The 22,556-nt window shown below is 30.4% G+C and overlaps 1 protein-coding gene across 8 annotated transcripts in view; it reads right to left on the reverse strand.

Moving 5' to 3' along the window:
- Nucleotides 1-22,556, reverse strand: part of LOC118191961 (uncharacterized) — a 226,802-nt gene that overhangs the window by 24,061 nt on the left and 180,185 nt on the right. For 7 of the 8 annotated variants that reach the window (XM_085820099.1, XM_085820096.1, XM_085820092.1 and 4 more), the window contains one exon: nucleotides 3,319-3,426. The exons of the other annotated variant lie outside the window; for it this stretch is intronic. In XM_085820099.1, the coding sequence (XP_085676225.1) occupies nucleotides 3,319-3,426 (108 nt within the window). The remainder of the gene's footprint in view (nucleotides 1-3,318; nucleotides 3,427-22,556) is intronic. 8 annotated transcript variants of the gene reach the window in all.

A 22,556-nucleotide genomic window follows, 5' to 3' on the forward strand; every position in this document is an offset into this window, starting at 1 on the left:
TTAACTTGAGAAATATTAGAAACAGTACATACTTTTTTATGGTATTTCTTTGGAGTCTTCTTTGGATGTAGAAGTAATAACCGACAGACCGATTAATAACGTTGCTTACGTTTTACTTCGAAATTTTAATACTATGCATTTTATAACGTTTTTGAATTATGGAATTAGAATATTTTTCTTCGGAAAGCGCAAAATCATATCCTTTAATGTACAGCTTATTTGCCTGTGACATTTTGAAATAAGAATAAATTTAAAAGTAGCAGATGATATTTCTCATTTCAAATAATAAGCTGTTGCAAGGAATGTTTATTTCAAATCATTTGCTTTTTTTTAAATTCTTTATCGAAATCATTCTAAAAATGTGTAAAATCCTCTGTAGAAAAACAGTTGGCATTTCAAGAGATCGTGTTGAAAACATGAACTATCCCGTTATCCGTCCTCAGTGTGTTAATAAGACTATATATTCTAGAAATTTCTTTGATCTTGCAAAAGCTATTGGTTGAAACAGGCAGCTGAAAGGCAAAAATAGAAGCACCTTTCTGAAAAATTCGAGAACGAATGTTATTGCGTTGCTAGAAAGAGAAAGATTTCAAAAACATTTTTTACGCTTTTATTCGAGTTTAACTGATTTCGGCAAAACGAATGAATCAAAATGACTTCAAACAATTATTTCACATGGAACACAACTACTGCATTTCTCATTTAAGCTTCGAATTCTTCAGTTTTCGAGCAATTAAGACGTAGTTCATTCTTAACCATTTGAAGCAGCGTAATGGAAAATAAATTTTCTGTTTAACACGCCATGTCAGTTATTTGACTTACAAGAAATTTTGTTTAAACTCATACCATAAAACTCACCAGTACTTCAAAATGTTATGCTATATAGTGTATCAGCGATATTTTGCGGTTTCACAAAAATAAAAAATTACATCAGAAGCACAGTAGCACAGATTGTAGTTTCTCTTTCAAAAACGCGTTTCTTTTTGTGGAAATATTCTTCACATAATTGCAAATATACTTAACTATCGCCATAACACTCGAAAAGCCAGGCTTTTTAACATTTAGACAATTTCCAAAGATTAGACTTCACTTTTGAGCAATCCTGCATTGAAGTCAGGCTTCCAGTTCAATTTTGTATCTCTTACAGCTTATGACGTGTTGCCAAACAATATTATTAAACATAATGCTTTAAATACTGACTGTATAAATAATTGACTATCAATCAAAGCCCGCTATGTTATGAAATTTTGATAGAGGATTACGTAATCCCACAGCTTACATCCCTTTATAGTTAAAATAAATGCAGTGGCGTGAATGATTTATGTAAATTCAAATAATAGTCGGATTTTTAAACTCTATTAGCTGAGTAATATTTAAATGCAAGGTCGTTCCTAGGCCATTGGCTGCTCGCGTAGTTTCATAAGATTGTCGCCCCCAAATTAAAAATATGATGCTCAGTGTTTAATAAAATTTTTATCTCATACTCTCTAAGTACTTACATATGACAAATTCTATAAAAGGTACTCACACCATGGCAAGTACTTACAATGAATTTAAGATATTTAGGCGTGGTATAGCGAGAGTCCGGCCGCCCCTGATCTTGGCCGCCCGCGTACTTTTATACGCTGCACCCCCGCCAAGAACGGCCCTATTTAAATGTGCTTCTTAGAATAACTAATAACTGGTAGGGTTAAAAGGGGCGACACGGTGGGTAAGATTAAAAGAGTTATAATACAATAAGGCACTTTAACAAGAATAACATCACTACAGTGGGATACAGCTAATCCCTTTATTGTACTTCAGTGCGGAAACAGAATTTGTGGCGGCACAATTAATTGAGCGCATTATTGTGTCAGATTTCAGCAGAAGCTTAATTTATAGTACTTTAAACGTTTTTTCATGTAAGTAGCAGAAATAAAAATAATAGTTTAATCAGATTTGCTGGAGATTCTGCGGTTAACCTGAAGAAGTTAAATTAAGAATCAAGCCGACTGCACAGCGAGTTCGACAATGATTTGACGTTTTGTTAATGGAATATGATAGTAATAAACAATAGCTATTCAAAATTATGAGGTAGTCTTAAAAGCTGGTAAATCCGGCTATCAAGTTGAAAGAGTTCATGGTTCGATTTCCGGCAAGAGTATAGTTGACTTTTCCCAGTTTCCGTTCTAAATAACCTAATAGTTTCTATAGTGGTGTCAGTCTAAACGGTGACACCATCACTGTATCTGGCCAACTGGCTCTTCCCAGTCCCCTTTAAAAAAAGGCGTTTTCGCTTATGCGTGATGTAATGGTACTAGACAAAGTTGGACTCTTTCTAACGCGTACGTTACTTAAAGAAATGAGAGGAGAGAGCCTCCAAGAAAGTTGCTATTAAGAAGACTAGGAGTCAGTGACGTCACACAACAGCAAACTTTGTAGTATAACCTTTGTAGTATATACCTTGATTAACACATTCATTTATCCAGTGGAAGATACGACGTTCGATTTTCCGCGAACGTATATTTGATCATTCGTGTTTCCCGTTCCGAAAACTTAATAATTTGAGTATACGGAAAATACTAAACGTGGCGAATAGTGTTAGAAAACACCATCATTATTAAATGAAGCTGCGTAAAAGGCGAAAGTAAAGGCGCTGACTAACGAAACACAACGGCAGTAGTAAAATCTTATTTTCATCCTAAAATTGTAATAAACGATATAAATATACTGGAATGAAAAGAACAAATATTCAGCAGAATAAAACTGCAGTTTATTCTGTTGAACTGCTTAAACGATCTTTATTACTTAACGTTTTAAATAAAAATCGTAACTGAAAGAAGTAATAAAAAATACGAACGTCCTTTAAGAAAAATTTTATTTCATCAAACACTGAAATTATGTAAATAATTTATAAGAATGTTGTTTTGGGTTCTGTGATACGATGAAATGATACAATACTAGCTAATATTAAAAACAAAGAATAGTGGAACTATACACAAGCACAATTACAGTTCGAGAATGAAAAGAAGCAAAACAGCAAATTTCAGAGCAAAAGGCTTCAAAAAGATAAACGAGAAATATTACATACAGAAAGCGGTAGCAGTTAGGAGAAATAACAGCACAAGATCACATCTAGCATATTAAAAATTACCAAAATTTTATGTGATAAATTTTTTATCTGCACATTTTCTAGTATTTACTATCAATTCTAAATAGAATAGTCTTTGGAAGGGGAAAATTTTTATTACTGAAGAATATTTCAATTCTGAAAATTAACTTGTCCTTTAAAAGCTACAATATGAAATTTTAAGACTTTCATATTCAAAATAAATTTACCAGGAATATCATCTGGCTTAAAATCCTTGTACTTCAGACCGAAAGAAAATGCTGGAGAATTTTCATGAACAATTTTTTCAACTTTCTCAACATCATACTGACCAGGGGCTAAAATCAATTATTAAAATATATGTAAAATATATGCATTGAACAGGCGCTAAAATCAGTTCTGAAATTATTTAGAAAGAATTTAAAAAACAGTAGGTTAAAAAAAGAAATAAAGCACTATTTCAATAGTTCTTAAAACAGCATTGCCGGGAATATCATATAGTTTAAAATCCTTGCATTTGAGATCAAACCCATAAGCTGGGGAGTTTTGGTGAATATGTTTTTCTACGCTTTCGACACTATATTGACCGAGCGTTTAAATCAGTTATATACAAACTGTATATTATATATTACGAAGTTAATTTTTGGACTTTTGAAAGGTAATAAATACTGCCACTCGAATAAAACTTATCTATTTCAAAGCAAAAAGATTTTAAAGAAATATCATCAAGTTTCAGATCCTTATATTTCACAAAGAATCTGTTGGAGAATTTCTCACATATTTTCACAGAATATGATTGTTGAAGAACACATTTTTCTACATCATTTTCTAGATCGAATGCGAATTTCTACATCATTTTCTACATCGGATGCATTTCTACATCCAATTTCTACATTTTAGCGATGAATAGACGCTAAAATAAATGTTAGTAAAGTAACCAAAATCTGAAAGTTGTAATAACCTGCAGCTAAATTACTCTATTATATATTGGTAATGTTTAATAATATTGGTTCCTGGTAACCTTTTCTTTTTTGCAATTTAATTAAATGTAGTTACAACATTAACCACACTGAATTAATTTAGAGTTCTTTTATAATTTATCTACTCATCAACATAATATTGATGAAGCAGTGAAAGCGGTTCATTCGAATTTACATACTCTTTTGATTGATTAAATTATTTTGATTGAAAAGAAAATGCACCGGTAATAATATCAGATTTAAGACATTTTTGTTTGATTAACTAACGAAATATGCTGGAGAATTCTCGATATGCCACTGATCAGGAGATTAAGTAAATTAATAAGAAAGGCCTGTTATGTCTGTAATGGGTAATTCTTTGAATCAAAATACCTTTAAATTATGTAATAGAAAGAAATTTACCTCTGAATGGCATCCAATTTAAGATTTGTATATTTTACATTAAATGAATGTACTTGAAGGAAAGTTTGCGGATTTATTTACTTCATAGACATCGTTACTGATCATAAATTATAAAATATTAACACAGTGATTTATGAAAGATCATTTGATTATCAATAATAATTTTCTAATTCTGAGGGTAAAAACGCTTTACCAGAAGTTCCATCTGATTTGAAATCCTTATAGTTCAGATATGTAAATTTTGACTAACCGCTTTCACTATTTCATCGATATTATATTAATGAGTAGTTAAATTATAAAAAACTCTAAATTAATTCAGTGTGGTTAATGTTTTAACTACATTTAATTAAATTACAAACAACAAACAAACAAACAAAAAAAAAAAAAAAGTTACCAGGAATATCAGCTGGTTTTAACTCGTTATAATTTAGAACCAACGAATATGTTAGCAAATTCTGATGAACAGATATTTCTAGTCTTTCGTTATTATACTGACTGATGCTAGAACCAGTCATAAAAAATTTCTGAATACATATTATATCACACGACTTTGTCAGAAACACCAGATATTATTATCTGAGAAAAAAAAAAAAAAAAAAAAACAGAATATTATTTGGATTAAACACTTATATTTCAGACCAAAAGACTAATAATGCTAAATAGACTTAATCACTTGTCCGTGTCACATCGACCAATCATTAAAATTAGCGTTAATAAGTTTAATATAAATTTATAATGATAATTATTTAAGTCAAAAATATTTAGCTAATTTAAAACAGAAACGTTAAATTGTTCCAAATCATTATATTTTAATTAAACAAAACAACATCGAAAATCTTAAAGAAAACCTTTTTATTAACGAGCGATCGTAGCGGCCAGAGCTTAAAGCGAAATTTTAATAAATTACAATTAAATTCCTCATGAATCTCTATTTGTATGAAAAGGTAATCAAGGGATTTAGTGCTTTTGATTTAAAGCATTTTTCTCGGACGGAAACGGAATGTAATTATTTCGACATACAACATATTTCACTCAAACCATTACAGGTAATCAAAATTTAAATAAAAAAAAATATACTGAACAGTTTTGAAAATGATTTTAATAGTTCTTCGATTTCCACTGAACAAGAACTAAAGATAATTATTAATAAATTCTCCATGCAAGTTAGCAATGGAAATTGTTTTTAAAATAAACATAATATTAATTATATAACAAAAAAAAAATGTCACAGAAAACTTTTGACTTTCAAAAGTTTAACTTATAATTTCTTGAACAAAAATAAAGTATTTGGATAGTTTCAGCTCACTGTTCTTTGTGTTTCAAACTAAAAGAATATGGTGCAGAAATTTAATGAACATAATTTTCAACTTCTTCGACATCATACTGACCAGTGGCTAAAATTAGCGTTAAAAACACAGTAGGCGATCAGAATTTCCTGTTATTTGAACAAAACATTATTATATAACGATTTTTCATAAACCAAATTCAAATCTTTCTCAATATCGTACTGAACAGGAGCTAAAATTAGTGAGGGTAATATTTATATATTAAACAGTAATTATTATTTTTATGAATCAAAACATATTTCATTATTTTGATAGGAAAATGCCTCACCAGGAATATCATCAACTTTCTGATCTTTGTGTTTTAAACCAAAAGAATATGCTGGAGAATTTTCATGAACATGCTTTTCAACTTTCTCGATATCGTACTGATCAGGGCCTAAAATTAACGTTAAAAAGAGAGATAGGGGATCAGGAATTGCTGTTCTTTGAATGAAAAATAATTTACATTTGTTCCAAACAAAACGGCGTTAATTGTTTTGATACAAATTGTACATTACCAGGAATATCGTCTGGTTCTATTTCTTTGTATTTCAAGCCAAAAGAATAAGCTGCAGACCTTTCGTGAATAAGTGTTTCAACTTTCTCGACATCGTATTGTCCAGGTGCTAAAATTAGGGATATAATTATTTAAAAAAAATTCTTAAACGTAATTTTTTATTTAAAATACTATGTTGATTTATTTAAGAGAAAAGTAACTTTACCAGGAATATCATCAGATTTCTGATCTTTGTATTTTATGCCAAAAGAATAGGCTGGAGATTTTTCATGGACCAAATTCTCAACTTTCTCAATATGGTACTGACCAGGAGCTAAAATTAGTGTTAGTAATTTTTATATATTAAACGGCAATCTTTAATTTTATGAATCAAAACGTATTTCACTTTTTTAATAGGAATATACATCACCAGGAATTTCATCAACTTTCTGATCTTTGTGTTTCAATCCAAAAGAATATGCTGGAGAATTTTCATGAACATGCTTTTCAACTTTCTCAACATTGTACTGACCAGGGCCTAAAATTAACGTTAAAAAGAGAGATAGGCGATCAGGTCTTTCCGTTCTTTGAAATGAAAAATAATTTATATTTGTTCCAAAGAAAACACCGTTAATTAATTTGATGGAAATTGTACATTACCAGGAATATCGTCTGGTTTTATTTCTTTGTATTTCAAGCCAAAAGAATACGCTGCAGACCTTTCGTGAACAAGTGTTTCAACTTTCTCGACATCGTACTGACCAGGTGCTAAAATTAGGGACATTAATATTAAGTATAAAATTGTTAAACGTAATTCTGTTACCTAAAATACCATGTTGATTTATTTAAGAGAAAAGTAACTTTACCAGGAATATCATCAGATTTCTGATGTTTGTATTTTATGCCAATAGAATAGGCTGGAGATTTTTCATGAACCAAATTCTCAACTTTCTCAATATCGTACTGACCAGGAGCTAAAATTAGTGAGGGTAATATTTATATATTAAACGGTAATTAATAATTTTATGAGTCAAAACTTATTTTATTATTTTAATACGAAAATACCTCACCAGGAATATCATCAACTTTCTGATCTTTATGTTTGGAACCAAAAGAATATGCTGGAGAATTTTCATGAACATGCTTTTCAATTTTCTCGACATCGTACTGACCAGGGCCTAAAATTAACGTTAAAAAGAGAGATAGGCGATCAGGTCTTTCCGTTCTTTGAAATGAAAAATAATTTATATTTGTTCCAAAGAAAACACCGTTAATTAATTTGATGGAAATTGTACATTACCAGGAATAACGTCTGGTTTTATTTCTTTGTATTTCAAGCCAAAAGAATACGCTGCAGACCTTTCGTGAACAAGTGTTTCAACTTTCTCGACATCGTACTGACCAGGTGCTAAAATTAGGGACATTAATATTAAGTATAAAATTGTTAAACGTAATTCTTTTAACTAAAACGCTATGTTGATTTATTTAAGAGAGAAGTAACTTTACCAGGAATATCATCAGATTTCTGATCTTTGTATTTTATGCCAAAAGAATAGGCTGGAGATTTTTCATGAACCAAATTCTCAACTTTCTCAATATCGTACTGACCAGGAGCTAAAATTAGTGAGGGTAATATTTATATATTAAACGGTAATTAATAATTTTATGAGTCAAAACTTATTTCATTATTTTAATAGGAAAATACCTCACCAGGAATATCATCAACTTTCTGATCTTTATGTTTCAAACCAAAAGAATATGCTGGAGAACTTTCATGAACATGCTTTTCAACTTTCTCGACATCGTACTGACCAGGGCCTAAAATTAACGTTAAAAAGAGAGATAGGGGATCAGGACTTTCCGTTCTTTGAAATGAAAAATAATTTACATTTGTTCCAAAGAAAACACCGTTAATTAATTTGATGGAAATTGTACATTACCAGGAACATCGTTTGGTTTTATTTCTTTGTATTTCAAGCCAAAAGAATACGCTGCAGACCTTTCGTGAACAAGTGTTTCAACTTTCTCGACATCGTACTGACCAGGTGCTAAAATTAGGGACATTAATATTAAGTATAAAATTGCTAAATGTAATTCTTTTAAATAAGACACTTTGTTGATTTATTTAAGAGAAAAGTAACTTTACCAGGAATATAATCAGATTTCTGATCTTTGTATTTTATGCCAAATGAATAGGCTGGAGATTTTTCATGAACCAAATTCTCAACTTTCTCAATATCGTATTGACCAGGAGCTAAAATTAGTGAGGGTAATATTTATATATTAAACGGTAATTATTAATTTTATGAATCAAAATTTATTTCATTATTTTAATAGGAAAATACCTCACCAGGAATATCATTAACTTTCTGATCTTTATGTTTCAAACGAAAAGAATATGCTGGAGAATTTTCATGAACATGCTTTTCAACTTTCTCGACATCGTACTGACCAGGGCCTAAAATTAACGTTAAAAAGAGAGATAGGCGATCAGGACTTTCCGTTCTTTGAAATGAAAAATAATTTACATTTGTTCCAAAGAAAACACCGTTAATTAATTTGATGGAAATTGTACATTACCAGGAATATCGTCTGGTTTTATTTCTTTGTCTTTCAAGCCAAAAGAATACGCTGCAGACCTTTCGTGAACAAGTGTTTCAACTTTCTCTACATCGTACTGACCAGGTGCTAAAATTAGGGACATTAATATTAAGTATAAAATTGTTAAACGTAATTCTGTTACCTAAAATACTATGTTGATTTATTTAAGAGAAAAGTAACTTTACCAGGAATATCATCAGATTTCTGATCGTTGTATTTTATGCCAAAAGAATAGGCTGGAGATTTTTCATGAACCAAATTCTCAACTTTCTCAATATCGTACTGACCAGGAGCTAAAATTAGTGAGGGTAATATTTATATATTTAACTGTAATTATTAATTTTATGAGTCAAAACTGATTTCATTATTTTAATAGGAAAATACCTCACCAGGAATATCATCAACTTTCTGATCTTTATGTTTCAAACCAAAAGAATATGCTGGAGAATTTTCATGAACATGCTTTTCAATTTTCTCGACATCGTACTGACCAGGGCCTAAAATTAACGTTAAAAAGAGAGATAGGCGATCAGGTCTTTCCGTTCTTTGAAATGAAAAATAATTTACATTTGTTCCAATGAAAACACCGTTAATTAATTTGATGGAAATTGTACATTACCAGGAATATCGTCTGGTTTTATTTCTTTGTATTTCAAGCCAAGAGAATACGCTGCAGACCTTTCGTGAACAAGTGTTTCAACTTTCTCGACATCGTACTGACCAGGTGCTAAAATTAGGGACATTAATATTAAGTATAAAATTGTTAAACGTAATTCTTTTAACTAAAACACTATGTTGATTTATTTAAGAGAAAAGTAACTTTACCAGGAATATCATCAGATTTCTGATCTTTGTATTTTATGCCAAAAGAATAGGCTGGAGATTTTTCATGAACCAAATTCTCAACTTTCTCAATATCGTATTGACCAGGAGCTAAAATTAGTGAGGGTAATATTTATATATTAAACGGTAATTATCAATTTTATGAATCAAAATATATTTCATTATTTTAATAGGAAAATACCTCACCAGGAATATCATCAACTTTCTGATCTTTATGTTTCAAACCAAAAGAATATGCTGGAGAACTTTCATGAACATGCTTTTCAATTTTCTCGACATCGTACTGACCAGGGCCTAAAATTAACGTTAAAAAGAGAGATAGGCGATCAGGACTTTCCGTTCTTTGAAATGCAAAATAATTTACATTTGTTCCAAAGAAAACACCGTTAATTAATTTGATGGAAATTGTACATTACCAGGAATATCGTCTGGTTTTATTTCTTTGTATTTCAAGCCAAAAGAATACGCTGCAGACCTTTCGTGAACAAGTGTTTCAACTTTCTCGACATCGTACTGACCAGGTGCTAAAATTAGGGACATTAATATTAAGTATAAAATTGTTAAACGTAATTCTTTTAACTAAAACACTTTGTTGATTTATTTAACAGAAAAGTAACTTTACCAGGAATATCATCAGATTTCTGATCTTTGTATTTTATGCCAAAAGAATAGGCTGGAGATTTTTCATGAACCAAATTCTCAACTTTCTCAATATAGTATTGACCAGGAGCTAAAATTAGTGAGGGTAATATTTATATATTAAACGGTAATTATCAATTTTATGAATCAAAATATATTTCATAATTTTAATAGGAAAATACCTCACCAGGAATATCATCAACTTTCTGATCTTTATGTTTCAAACGAAAAGAATATGCTGGAGAATTTTCATGAACATGCTTTTCAACTTTCTCGACATCGTACTGACCAGGGCCTAAAATTAACGTTAAAAAGAGAGATAGGGGATCAGGACTTTCCGTTCTTTGAAATGAAAAATAATTTACATTTGTTCCAAAGAAAACACCGTTAATTAATTTGATGGAAATTGTACATTACCAGGAATATCGTCTGGTTTTATTTCTTTATATTTCAAGCCAAAAGAATACGCTGCAGACCTTTCGTGAACAAGTGTTTCAACTTTCTCGACATCGTACTGACCAGGTGCTAAAATTAGGGACATTAATATTAAGTATAAAATTGTTAAACGTAATTCTGTTACCTAAAATACTATGTTGATTTATTTAAGAGAAAAGTAACTTTACCAGGAATATCATCAGATTTCTGATCTTTGTATTTTATGCCAAAAGAATAGGCTGGAGATTTTTCATGAACCAAATTCTCAACTTTCTCAATATCGTACTGACCAGGAGCTAAAATTAGTGAGGGTAATATTTATATATTAAACGGTAATTATTAATTTTATGAATCAAAACACATTTCATTATTTTAATAGGAAAATACCTCACCAGGAATATCATCAACTTTCTCATCTTTGTGTTTCAAACCAAAAGAATATGCTGGAGAATTTTCATGAACATGCTTTTCAACTTTCTCGACATCGTACTGACCAGGGCCTAAAATTAACGTTAAAAAGAGAGATAGGGGATCAGGACTTTCCGTTCTTTGAAATGAAAAATAATTTACATTTGTTCCAAAGAAAACACCGTTAATTAATTTGATGGAAATTGTACATTACCAGGAATATCGTCTGGTTTTATTTCTTTGTATTTCAAGCCAAAAGAATACGCTGCAGACCTTTCGTGAACAAGTGTTTCAACTTTCTCGACATCGTACTGACCAGGTGCTAAAATTAGGGACATTAATATTAAGTATAAAATTGTTAAACGTAATTCTTTTAACTAAAATACATTGTTGGTTTATTTAAGAGAAAAGTAACTTTACCAGGAATATCATCAGATTTCTGATCTTTGTATTTTATGCCAAAAGAATAGGCTGGAGATTTTTCATGAACCAAATTCTCAACTTTCTCAATATCGTATTGACCAGGAGCTAAAATTAGTGAGGGTAATATTTTCATATTAAACGGTAATTATAAATTTTATGAATCAAAATATATTTCATTATTTTAATAGGAAAATACCTCACCAGGAATATCATCAACTTTCTGATCTTTATGTTTCAAACGAAAAGAATATGCTGGAGAATTTTCATGAACATGCTTTTCAACTTTCTCGACATCGTACTGACCAGGGCCTAAAATTAACGTTAAAAAGAGAGATAGGCGATCAGGACTTTCCGTTCTTTGAAATGAAAAATAATTTACATTTGTTCCAAAGAAAACACCGTTAATTAATTTGATGGAAATTGTACATTACCAGGAATATCATCTGCTTTTATTTCTTTGTATTTCAAGCCGAACGAATAAGCTGCAGACCTTTCGTGAACAAGTGTTTCAACTTTCTCGACATCGTACTGACCAGGTGCTAAAATTAGGGACATTAATATTAATTATAAAATTGTTAAACGTAATTCTGTTACCTAAAATACTATGTTGATTTATTTAAGAGAAATGTAACTTTACCAGGAATATCATCAGATTTCTGATCTTTGTATTTTATGCCAAAAGAATAGGCTGGAGATTTTTCATGAACCAAATTCTCAACTTTCTCAATATCGTACTGACCAGGAGCTAAAATTAGTGAGGGTAATATTTATATATTAAACGGTAATTATTAATTTTATGAATCAAAACTTATTTCATTATTTTAATAGGAAAATACCTCACCAGGAATATAATCAACGTTCTGATCTTTATGTTTCAAACCAAAAGAATATGCTGGAGAATTTTCATGAACATGCTTTTCAACTTTCTCGACATTGTACTGACCAGGGCCTAAAATCAGCGTTAAAAAGAGAGATAGGGAATCAGGACTTTCCGTTCTTTGAAATGAAAAATAATTTACATTTGTTCCAAAGAAAACAACGTTAATTAATTTGATGGAAATTGTACATTACCAGGAATATCGTCTGGTTTTATTTCTTTATATTTCAAGCCAAACGAATACGCTGCAGACCTTTCGTGAACAAGTGTTTCAACTTTCTCGACATCGTACTGACCAGGTGCTAAAATTAGGGACATTAATATTAAGTATAAAATTGTTAAACTTAATTCTTTTAACTAAAACACTTTGTTGATTTATTTAAGAGAAAAGTAACTTTACCAGGAATATCATCAGATTTCTGATCTTTGTATTTTATGCCAAAAGAATAGGCTGGAGATTTTTCATGAACCAAATTCTCAACTTTCTCAATATCGTATTGACCAGGAGCTAAAATTAGTGAGGGTAATATTTATATATTAAACGGTAATTATTAGTTTTATGAATCAAAACGTATTTCATTATTTTAATAGGAAAATACCTCACCAGGAATATCATCAACTTTCTGATCTTTATGTTTCAAACCAAAAGAATATGCTGGAGAATTTTCATGAACATGCTTTTCATCTTTCTCGACATCGTACTGACCAGGGCCTAAAATTAACGTTAAAAAGAGAGATAGGGGATCAGGACTTTCCGTTCTTTGAAATGAAAAATAATTTACATTTGTTCCAAAGAAAACACCGTTAATTATCTTGATGGAAATTGTACATTACCAGGAATATCGTCTGGTTTTATTTCTTTGTATTTCAAGCCAAAAGAATACGCTGCAGACCTTTCGTGAACAAGTGTTTCAACTTTCTCGACATCGTACTGACCAGGTGCTAAAATTAGGGACATTAATATTAAGTATAAAATTGTTAAACGTAATTCTTTTAACTAAAACACTTTGTTGATTTATTTAAGAGAAAAGTAACTTTACCAGGAATATCATCAGATTTCTGATCTTTGTAATTTATGCCAAAAGAATAGGCTGGAGATTTTTCATGAACCAAATTCTCAACTTTCTCAATATCGTACTGACCAGGAGCTAAAATTAGTGAGGGTAATATTTATATATTAAACGGTAATTATTAATTTTATGATTCAAAACTTATTTCATTATTTTAATAGGAAAATACCTCACCAGGAATATCATCAACTTTCTGATCTTTGTGTTTCATACCAAAAGAATATGCTGGAGAATTTTCATGAACATGCTTTTCAACTTTCTCGACATCGTACTGACCAGGGCCTAAAATTAACGTTAAAAAGAGAGATAGGGGATCAGGACTTTCCGTTCTTTGAAATGAAAAATAATTTACATTTGTTCCAAAGAAAACACCATTAATTAATTTGATGGAAATTGTACATTACCAGGAATATCGTCTGGTTTTATTTCTTTGTATTTCAAGCCAAAAGAATACGCTGCAGACCTTTCGTGAACAAGTGTTTCAACTTTCTCTACATCGTACTGACCAGGTGCTAAAATTAGGGACATTAATATTAAGTATAAAATTGTTAAACGTAATTCTTTTAACTAAAACACTTTGTTGATTTATTTAAGAGAAAAGTAACTTTACCAGGAATATCATCAGATTTCTGATCTTTGTATTTTATGCCAAAAGAATAGGCTGGAGATTTTTCATGAACCAAATTCTCAACTTTCTCAATATCGTATTGACCAGGAGCTAAAATCAGTGAGGGTAATATTTATATATTAAACGGTAATTATCAATTTCATGAATCAAAATATATTTCATTATTTTAATAGGAAAATACCTCACCAGGAATATTATCAACTTTCTGATCTTTATGTTTCAAACCAAAAGAATATGCTGGAGAATTTTCATGAACATGCTTTTCAACTTTCTCGACATCGTACTGACCAGGGCCTAAAATTAACGTTAAAAAGAGAGATAGGCGATCAGGACTTTCCGTTCTTTGAAATGAAAAATAATTTACATTTGTTCCAAAGAAAACACCGTTAATTAATTTGATGGAATTTGTACATTACCAGGAATATCGTCTGGTTTTATTTCTTTGTATTTCAAGCCAAAAGAATACGCTGCAGACCTTTCGTGAACAAGTGTTTCAACTTTCTCGACATCGTACTGACCAGGTGCTAAAATTAGGGACATTAATATTAAGTATAAAATTGTTAAACGTAATTCTTTTAACTAAAATACATTGTTGGTTTATTTAAGAGAAAAGTAACTTTACCAGGAATATCATCAGATTTCTGATCTTTGTATTTTATGCCAAAAGAATAGGCTGGAGATTTTTCATGAACCAAATTCTCAACTTTCTCAATATCGTATTGACCAGGAGCTAAAATTAGTGAGGGTAATATTTTCATATTAAACGGTAATTATCAATTTTATGAATCAAAATATATTTCATTATTTTAATAGGAAAATACCTCACCAGGAATATCATCAACTTTCTGATCTTTATGTTTCAAACGAAAAGAATATGCTGGAGAATTTTCATGAACATGCTTTTCAACTTTCTCGACATCGTACTGACCAGGGCCTAAAATTAACGTTAAAAAGAGAGATAGGCGATCAGGACTTTCCGTTCTTTGAAATGAAAAATAATTTACATTTGTTCCAAAGAAAACACCGTTAATTAATTTGATGGAAATTGTACATTACCAGGAATATCATCTGCTTTTATTTCTTTGTATTTCAAGCCGAACGAATAAGCTGCAGACCTTTCGTGAACAAGTGTTTCAACTTTTTCGACATCGTACTGACCAGGTGCTAAAATTAGGGACATTAATATTAATTATAAAATTGTTAAACGTAATTCTGTTACCTAAAATACTATGTTGATTTATTTAAGAGAAATGTAACTTTACCAGGAATATCATCAGATTTCTGATCTTTGTATTTTATGCCAAAAGAATAGGCTGGAGATTTTTCATGAACCAAATTCTCAACTTTCTCAATATCGTACTGACCAGGAGCTAAAATTAGTGAGGGTAATATTTATATATTAAACGGTAATTATTAATTTTATGAATCAAAACTTATTTCATTATTTTAATAGGAAAATACCTCACCAGGAATATAATCAACGTTCTGATCTTTATGTTTCAAACCAAAAGAATATGCTGGAGAATTTTCATGAACATGCTTTTCAACTTTCTCGACATTGTACTGACCAGGGCCTAAAATCAGCGTTAAAAAGAGAGATAGGGAATCAGGACTTTCCGTTCTTTGAAATGAAAAATAATTTACATTTGTTCCAAAGAAAACAACGTTAATTAATTTGATGGAAATTGTACATTACCAGGAATATCGTCTGGTTTTATTTCTTTATATTTCAAGCCAAACGAATACGCTGCAGACCTTTCGTGAACAAGTGTTTCAACTTTCTCGACATCGTACTGACCAGGTGCTAAAATTAGGGACATTAATATTAAGTATAAAATTGTTAAACGTAATTCTTTTAACTAAAATACATTGCTGGTTTATTTAAGAGAAAAGTAACTTTACCAGGAATATCATCAGATTTCTGATCTTTGTATTTTATGCCAAAAGAATAGGCTGGAGATTTTTCATGAACCAAATTCTCAACTTTCTCAATATCGTATTGACCAGGAGCTAAAATTAGTGAGGGTAATATTTTCATATTAAACGGTAATTATCAATTTTATGAATCAAAATATATTTCATTATTTTAATAGGAAAATACCTCACCAGGAATATCATCAACTTTCTGATCTTTATGTTTCAAACCAAAAGAATATGCTGGAGAATTTTCATGAACATGCTTTTCAACTTTCTCGACATCGTACTGACCAGGGCCTAAAATTAACGTTAAAAAGAGAGATAGGGGATCAGGACTTTCCGTTCTTTGAAATGAAAAATAATTTACATTTGTTCCAAAGAAAACAGCATTAATTAATTTGATGGAAATTGTACATTACCAGGAATATCATCTGCTTTTATTTCTTTGTATTTCAAGCCGAACGAATAAGCTGCAGACCTTTCGTGAACAAGTGTTTCAACTTTCTCGACATCGTACTGACCAGGTGCTAAAATTAGGGACATTAATATTAAGTATAAAATTGTTAAACGTAATTCTGTTACCTAAAATACTATGTTGATTTATTTAACAGAAAAGTAACTTTACCAGGAATATCATCAGATTTCTGATCTTTGTATTTTATGCCAAAAGAATAGGCTGGAGATTTTTCATGAAACAAATTCTCAACTTTCTCAATATCGTACTGACCAGGAGCTAAAATTAGTGAGGGTAATATTTATATATTAAACGGTAATAATCAATTTTATGAATCAAAATATATTTCATTAATTTAATAGGAAAATACCTCACCAGGAATATCATCAACTTTCTGATCTTTATGTTTCAAACCAAAAGAATATGCTGGAGAATTTTCATGAACATGCTTTTCAACTTTCTCGACATTGTACTGACCAGGGCCTAAAATTAACGTTAAAAAGAGAGATAGGCGATCAGGACTTTCCGTTCTTTCAAATGAAAAATAATTTACATTTGTTCCAAAGAAAACACCGTTAATTAATTTGATGAAAATTGTACATTACCAGGAATATCGTCTGGTTTTATTTCTTTGTATTTCAAGCCAAAAGAATACGCTGCAGACCTTTCGTGAACAAGTGTTTCAACTTTCTCGACATCGTACTGACCAGGTGCTAAAATTAGGGACATTAATATTAAGTATAAAATTGTTAAACGTAATTCTTTTAACTAAAACACTTTGTTGATTTATTTAAGAGAAAAGTAACTTTACCAGGAATATCATCAGATTTCTTATCTTTGTATTTTATGCCAAAAGAATAGGCTGGAGATTTTTCATGAACCAAATTCTCAACTTTCTCAATATCGTACTGACCAGGAGCTAAAATTAGTGAGGGTAATATTTATATATTAAACGGTAATTATTAATTTTATGATTCAAAACTTATTTCATTATTTTAATAGGAAAATACCTCACCAGGAATATCATCAACTTTCTGATCTTTGTGTCTCATACCAAAAGAATATGCTGGAGAATTTTCATGAACATGCTTTTCAACTTTCTCGACATCGTACTGACCAGGGCCTAAAATTAACGTTAAAAAGAGAGATAGGGGATCAGGACTTTCCGTTCTTTGAAATGAAAAATAATTTACATTTGTTCCAAAGAAAACACCATTAATTAATTTGATGGAAATTGTACATTACCAGGAATATCGTCTGGTTTTATTTCTTTGTATTTCAAGCCAAAAGAATACGCTGCAGACTTTTCGTGAACAAGTGTTTCAACTTTCTCTACATCGTACTGTCCAGGTGCTAAAATTAGGGACATTAATATTAAGTATAAAATTGTTAAACGTAATTCTTTTAACTAAAACACTTTGTTGATTTATTTAAGAGAAAAGTAACTTTACCAGGAATATCATCAGATTTCTGATCTTTGTATTTTATGCCAAAAGAATAGGCTGGAGATTTTTCATGAAACAAATTCTCAACTTTCTCAATATCGTACTGACCAGGAGCTAAAATTAGTGAGGGTAATATTTATATATTAAACGGTAATAATCAATTTTATGAATCAAAATATATTTCATTAATTTAATAGGAAAATACCTCACCAGGAATATCATCAACTTTCTGATCTTTATGTTTCAAACCAAAAGAATATGCTGGAGAATTTTCATGAACATGCTTTTCAACTTTCTCGACATTGTACTGACCAGGGCCTAAAATCAGCGTTAAAAAGAGAGATAGGGAATCAGGACTTTCCGTTCTTTGAAATGAAAAATAATTTACATTTGTTCCAAAGAAAACAACGTTAATTAATTTGATGGAAATTGTACATTACCAGGAATATCGTCTGGTTTTATTTCTTTATATTTCAAGCCAAACGAATACGCTGCAGACCTTTCGTGAACAAGTGTTTCAACTTTCTCGACATCGTACTGACCAGGTGCTAAAATTAGGGACATTAATATTAAGTATAAAATTGTTAAACTTAATTCTTTTAACTAAAACACTTTGTTGATTTATTTAAGAGAAAAGTAACTTTACCAGGAATATCATCAGATTTCTGATCTTTGTATTTTATGCCAAAAGAATAGGCTGGAGATTTTTCATGAACCAAATTCTCAACTTTCTCAATATCGTATTGACCAGGAGCTAAAATTAGTGAGGGTAATATTTATATATTAAACGGTAATTATCAATTTTATGAATCAAAATATATTTCATTATTTTAATAGGAAAATACCTCACCAGGAATATCATCAACTTTCTGATCTTTATGTTTCAAACCAAAAGAATATGCTGGAGAATTTTCATGAACATGCTTTTCAACTTTCTCGACATCGTACTGACCAGGGCCTAAAATTAACGTTAAAAAGAGAGATAGGGGATCAGGACTTTCCGTTCTTTGAAATGAAAAATAATTTACATTTGTTCCAAAGAAAACACCATTAATTAATTTGATGGAAATTGTACATTACCAGGAATATCGTCTGGTTTTATTTCTTTGTATTTCAAGCCAAAAGAATACGCTGCAGACCTTTCGTGAACAAGTGTTTCAACTTTCTCGACATCGTACTGACCAGGTGCTAAAATTAGGGACATTAATATTAAGTATAAAATTGTTAAACGTAATTCTTTTAACTAAAACACTTTGTTGATTTATTTAAGAGAAAAGTAACTTTACCAGGAATATCATCAGATTTCTGATCTTTGTATTTTATGCCAAAAGAATAGGCTGGAGATTTTTCATGAAACAAATTCTCAACTTTCTCAATATCGTACTGACCAGGAGCTAAAATTAGTGAGGGTAATATTTATATATTAAACGGTAATTATCAATTTTATGAATCAAAATATATTTCATTAATTTAATAGGAAAATACCTCACCAGGAATATCATCAACTTTCTGATCTTTATGTTTCAAACCAAAAGAATATGCTGGAGAATTTTCATGAACATGCTTTTCAACTTTCTCGACATTGTACTGACCAGGGCCTAAAATCAGCGTTAAAAAGAGAGATAGGGAATCAGGACTTTCCGTTCTTTGAAATGAAAAATAATTTACATTTGTTCCAAAGAAAACAGCATTAATTAATTTGATGGAAATTGTACATTACCAGGAATATCATCTGCTTTTATTTCTTTGTATTTCAAGCCGAACGAATAAGCTGCAGACCTTTCGTGAACAAGTGTTTCAACTTTCTCGACATCGTACTGACCAGGTGCTAAAATTAGGGACATTAATATTAAGTATAAAATTGTTAAACGTAATTCTGTTACCTAAAATACTATGTTGATTTATTTAACAGAAAAGTAACTTTACCAGGAATATCATCAGATTTCTGATCTTTGTATTTTATGCCAAAAGAATAGGCTGGAGATTTTTCATGAAACAAATTCTCAACTTTCTCAATATCGTACTGACCAGGAGCTAAAATTAGTGAGGGTAATATTTATATATTAAACGGTAATAATCAATTTTATGAATCAAAATATATTTCATTAATTTAATAGGAAAATACCTCACCAGGAATATCATCAACTTTCTGATCTTTATGTTTCAAACCAAAAGAATATGCTGGAGAATTTTCATGAACATGCTTTTCAACTTTCTCGACATTGTACTGACCAGGGCCTAAAATTAACGTTAAAAAGAGAGATAGGCGATCAGGACTTTCCGTTCTTTCAAATGAAAAATAATTTACATTTGTTCCAAAGAAAACACCGTTAATTAATTTGATGAAAATTGTACATTACCAGGAATATCGTCTGGTTTTATTTCTTTGTATTTGAAGCCAAAAGAATACGCTGCAGACCTTTCGTGAACAAGTGTTTCAACTTTCTCGACATCGTACTGACCAGGTGCTAAAATAAGGGACATTAATATTAAGTATAAAATTGTTAAACGTAATTCTTTTAACTAAAACACTTTGTTGATTTATTTAAGAGAAAAGTAACTTTACCAGGAATATCATCAGATTTCTGATCTTTGTATTTTATGCCAAAAGAATAGGCTGGAGATTTTTCATGAACCAAATTCTCAACTTTCTCAATATCGTACTGACCAGGAGCTAAAATTAGTGAGGGTAATATTTATATATTAAACGGTAATTATTAATTTTATGATTCAAAACTTATTTCATTATTTTAATAGGAAAATACCTCACCAGGAATATCATCAACTTTCTGATCTTTGTGTCTCATACCAAAAGAATATGCTGGAGAATTTTCATGAACATGCTTTTCAACTTTCTCGACATCGTACTGACCAGGGCCTAAAATTAACGTTAAAAAGAGAGATAGGGGATCAGGACTTTCCGTTCTTTGAAATGAAAAATAATTTACATTTGTTCCAAAGAAAACACCATTAATTAATTTGATGGAAATTGTACATTACCAGGAATATCGTCTGGTTTTATTTCTTTGTATTTCAAGGCAAAAGAATACGCTGCAGACTTTTCGTGAACAAGTGTTTCAACTTTCTCTACATCGTACTGACCAGGTGCTAAAATTAGGGACATTAATATTAAGTATAAAATTGTTAAACGTAATTCTTTTAACTAAAACACTTTGTTGATTTATTTAAGAGAAAAGTAACTTTACCAGGAATATCATCAGATTTCTGATCTTTGTATTTTATGCCAAAAGAATAGGCTGGAGATTTTTCATGAACCAAATTCTCAACTTTCTCAATATCGTATTGACCAGGAGCTAAAATCAGTGAGGGTAATATTTATATATTAAACGGTAATTATCAATTTTATGAATCAAAATATATTTCATTATTTTAATAGGAAAATACCTCACCAGGAATATTATCAACTTTCTGATCTTTATGTTTCAAACCAAAAGAATATGCTGGAGAATTTTCATGAACATGCTTTTCAACTTTCTCGACATCGTACTGACCAGGGCCTAAAATTAACGTTAAAAAGAGAGATAGGCGATCAGGACTTTCCGTTCTTTGAAATGAAAAATAATTTACATTTGTTCCAAAGAAAACACCGTTAATTAATTTGATGGAAATTGTACATTACCAGGAATATCGTCTGGTTTTATTTCTTTGTATTTCAAGCCAAAAGAATACGCTGCAGACCTTTCGTGAACAAGTGTTTCAACTTTCTCTACATCGTACTGACCAGGTGCTAAAATTAGGGACATTAATATTAAGTATAAAATTGTTAAACGTAATTCTTTTAACTAAAACACTTTGTTGATTTATTTAAGAGAAAAGTAACTTTACCAGGAATATCATCAGATTTCTGATCTTTGTATTTTATGCCAAAAGAATAGGCTGGAGATTTTTCATGAACCAAATTCTCAACTTTCTCAATATAGTATTGACCAGGAGCTAAAATTAGTGAGGGTAATATTTATATATTAAACGGTAATTATCAATTTTATGAATCAAAATATATTTCATTATTTTAATAGGAAAACACCTCACCAGGAATATCATCAACTTTCTCATGTTTGTGTTTCAAACCAAAAGAATATGCTGGAGAATTTTCATGAATATGCTTTTCAACTTTCTCGACATCGTACTGACCAGGGCCTAAAATTAACGTTAAAAAGAGAGATAGGGGATCAGGATTTTCCGTTCTTTGAAATGAAAAATAATTTACATTTGTTCCAAAGAAAACACCGTTAATTAATTTGATGGAAATTGTACATTACCAGGAATATCGTCTGGTTTTATTTCTTTATATTTCAAGCCAAAAGAATACGCTGCAGACCTTTCGTGAACAAGTGTTTCAACTTTCTCTACATCGTACTGACCAGGTGCTAAAATTAGTGACATTAATATTAAGTATAAAATTGTTAAACGTAATTCTTTTAACTAAAACACTTTGTTGATTTATTTAAGAGAAAAGTAACTTTACCAGGAATATCATCAGATTTCTGATCTTTGTATTTTATGC

Source organism: Stegodyphus dumicola, chromosome 7 (assembly GCF_044657685.1).
Source record: "Stegodyphus dumicola isolate Sdum_Otavi_A_Nest chromosome 7, ASM4465768v1".
Lineage (NCBI taxonomy): Eukaryota > Metazoa > Arthropoda > Arachnida > Araneae > Eresidae > Stegodyphus > Stegodyphus dumicola.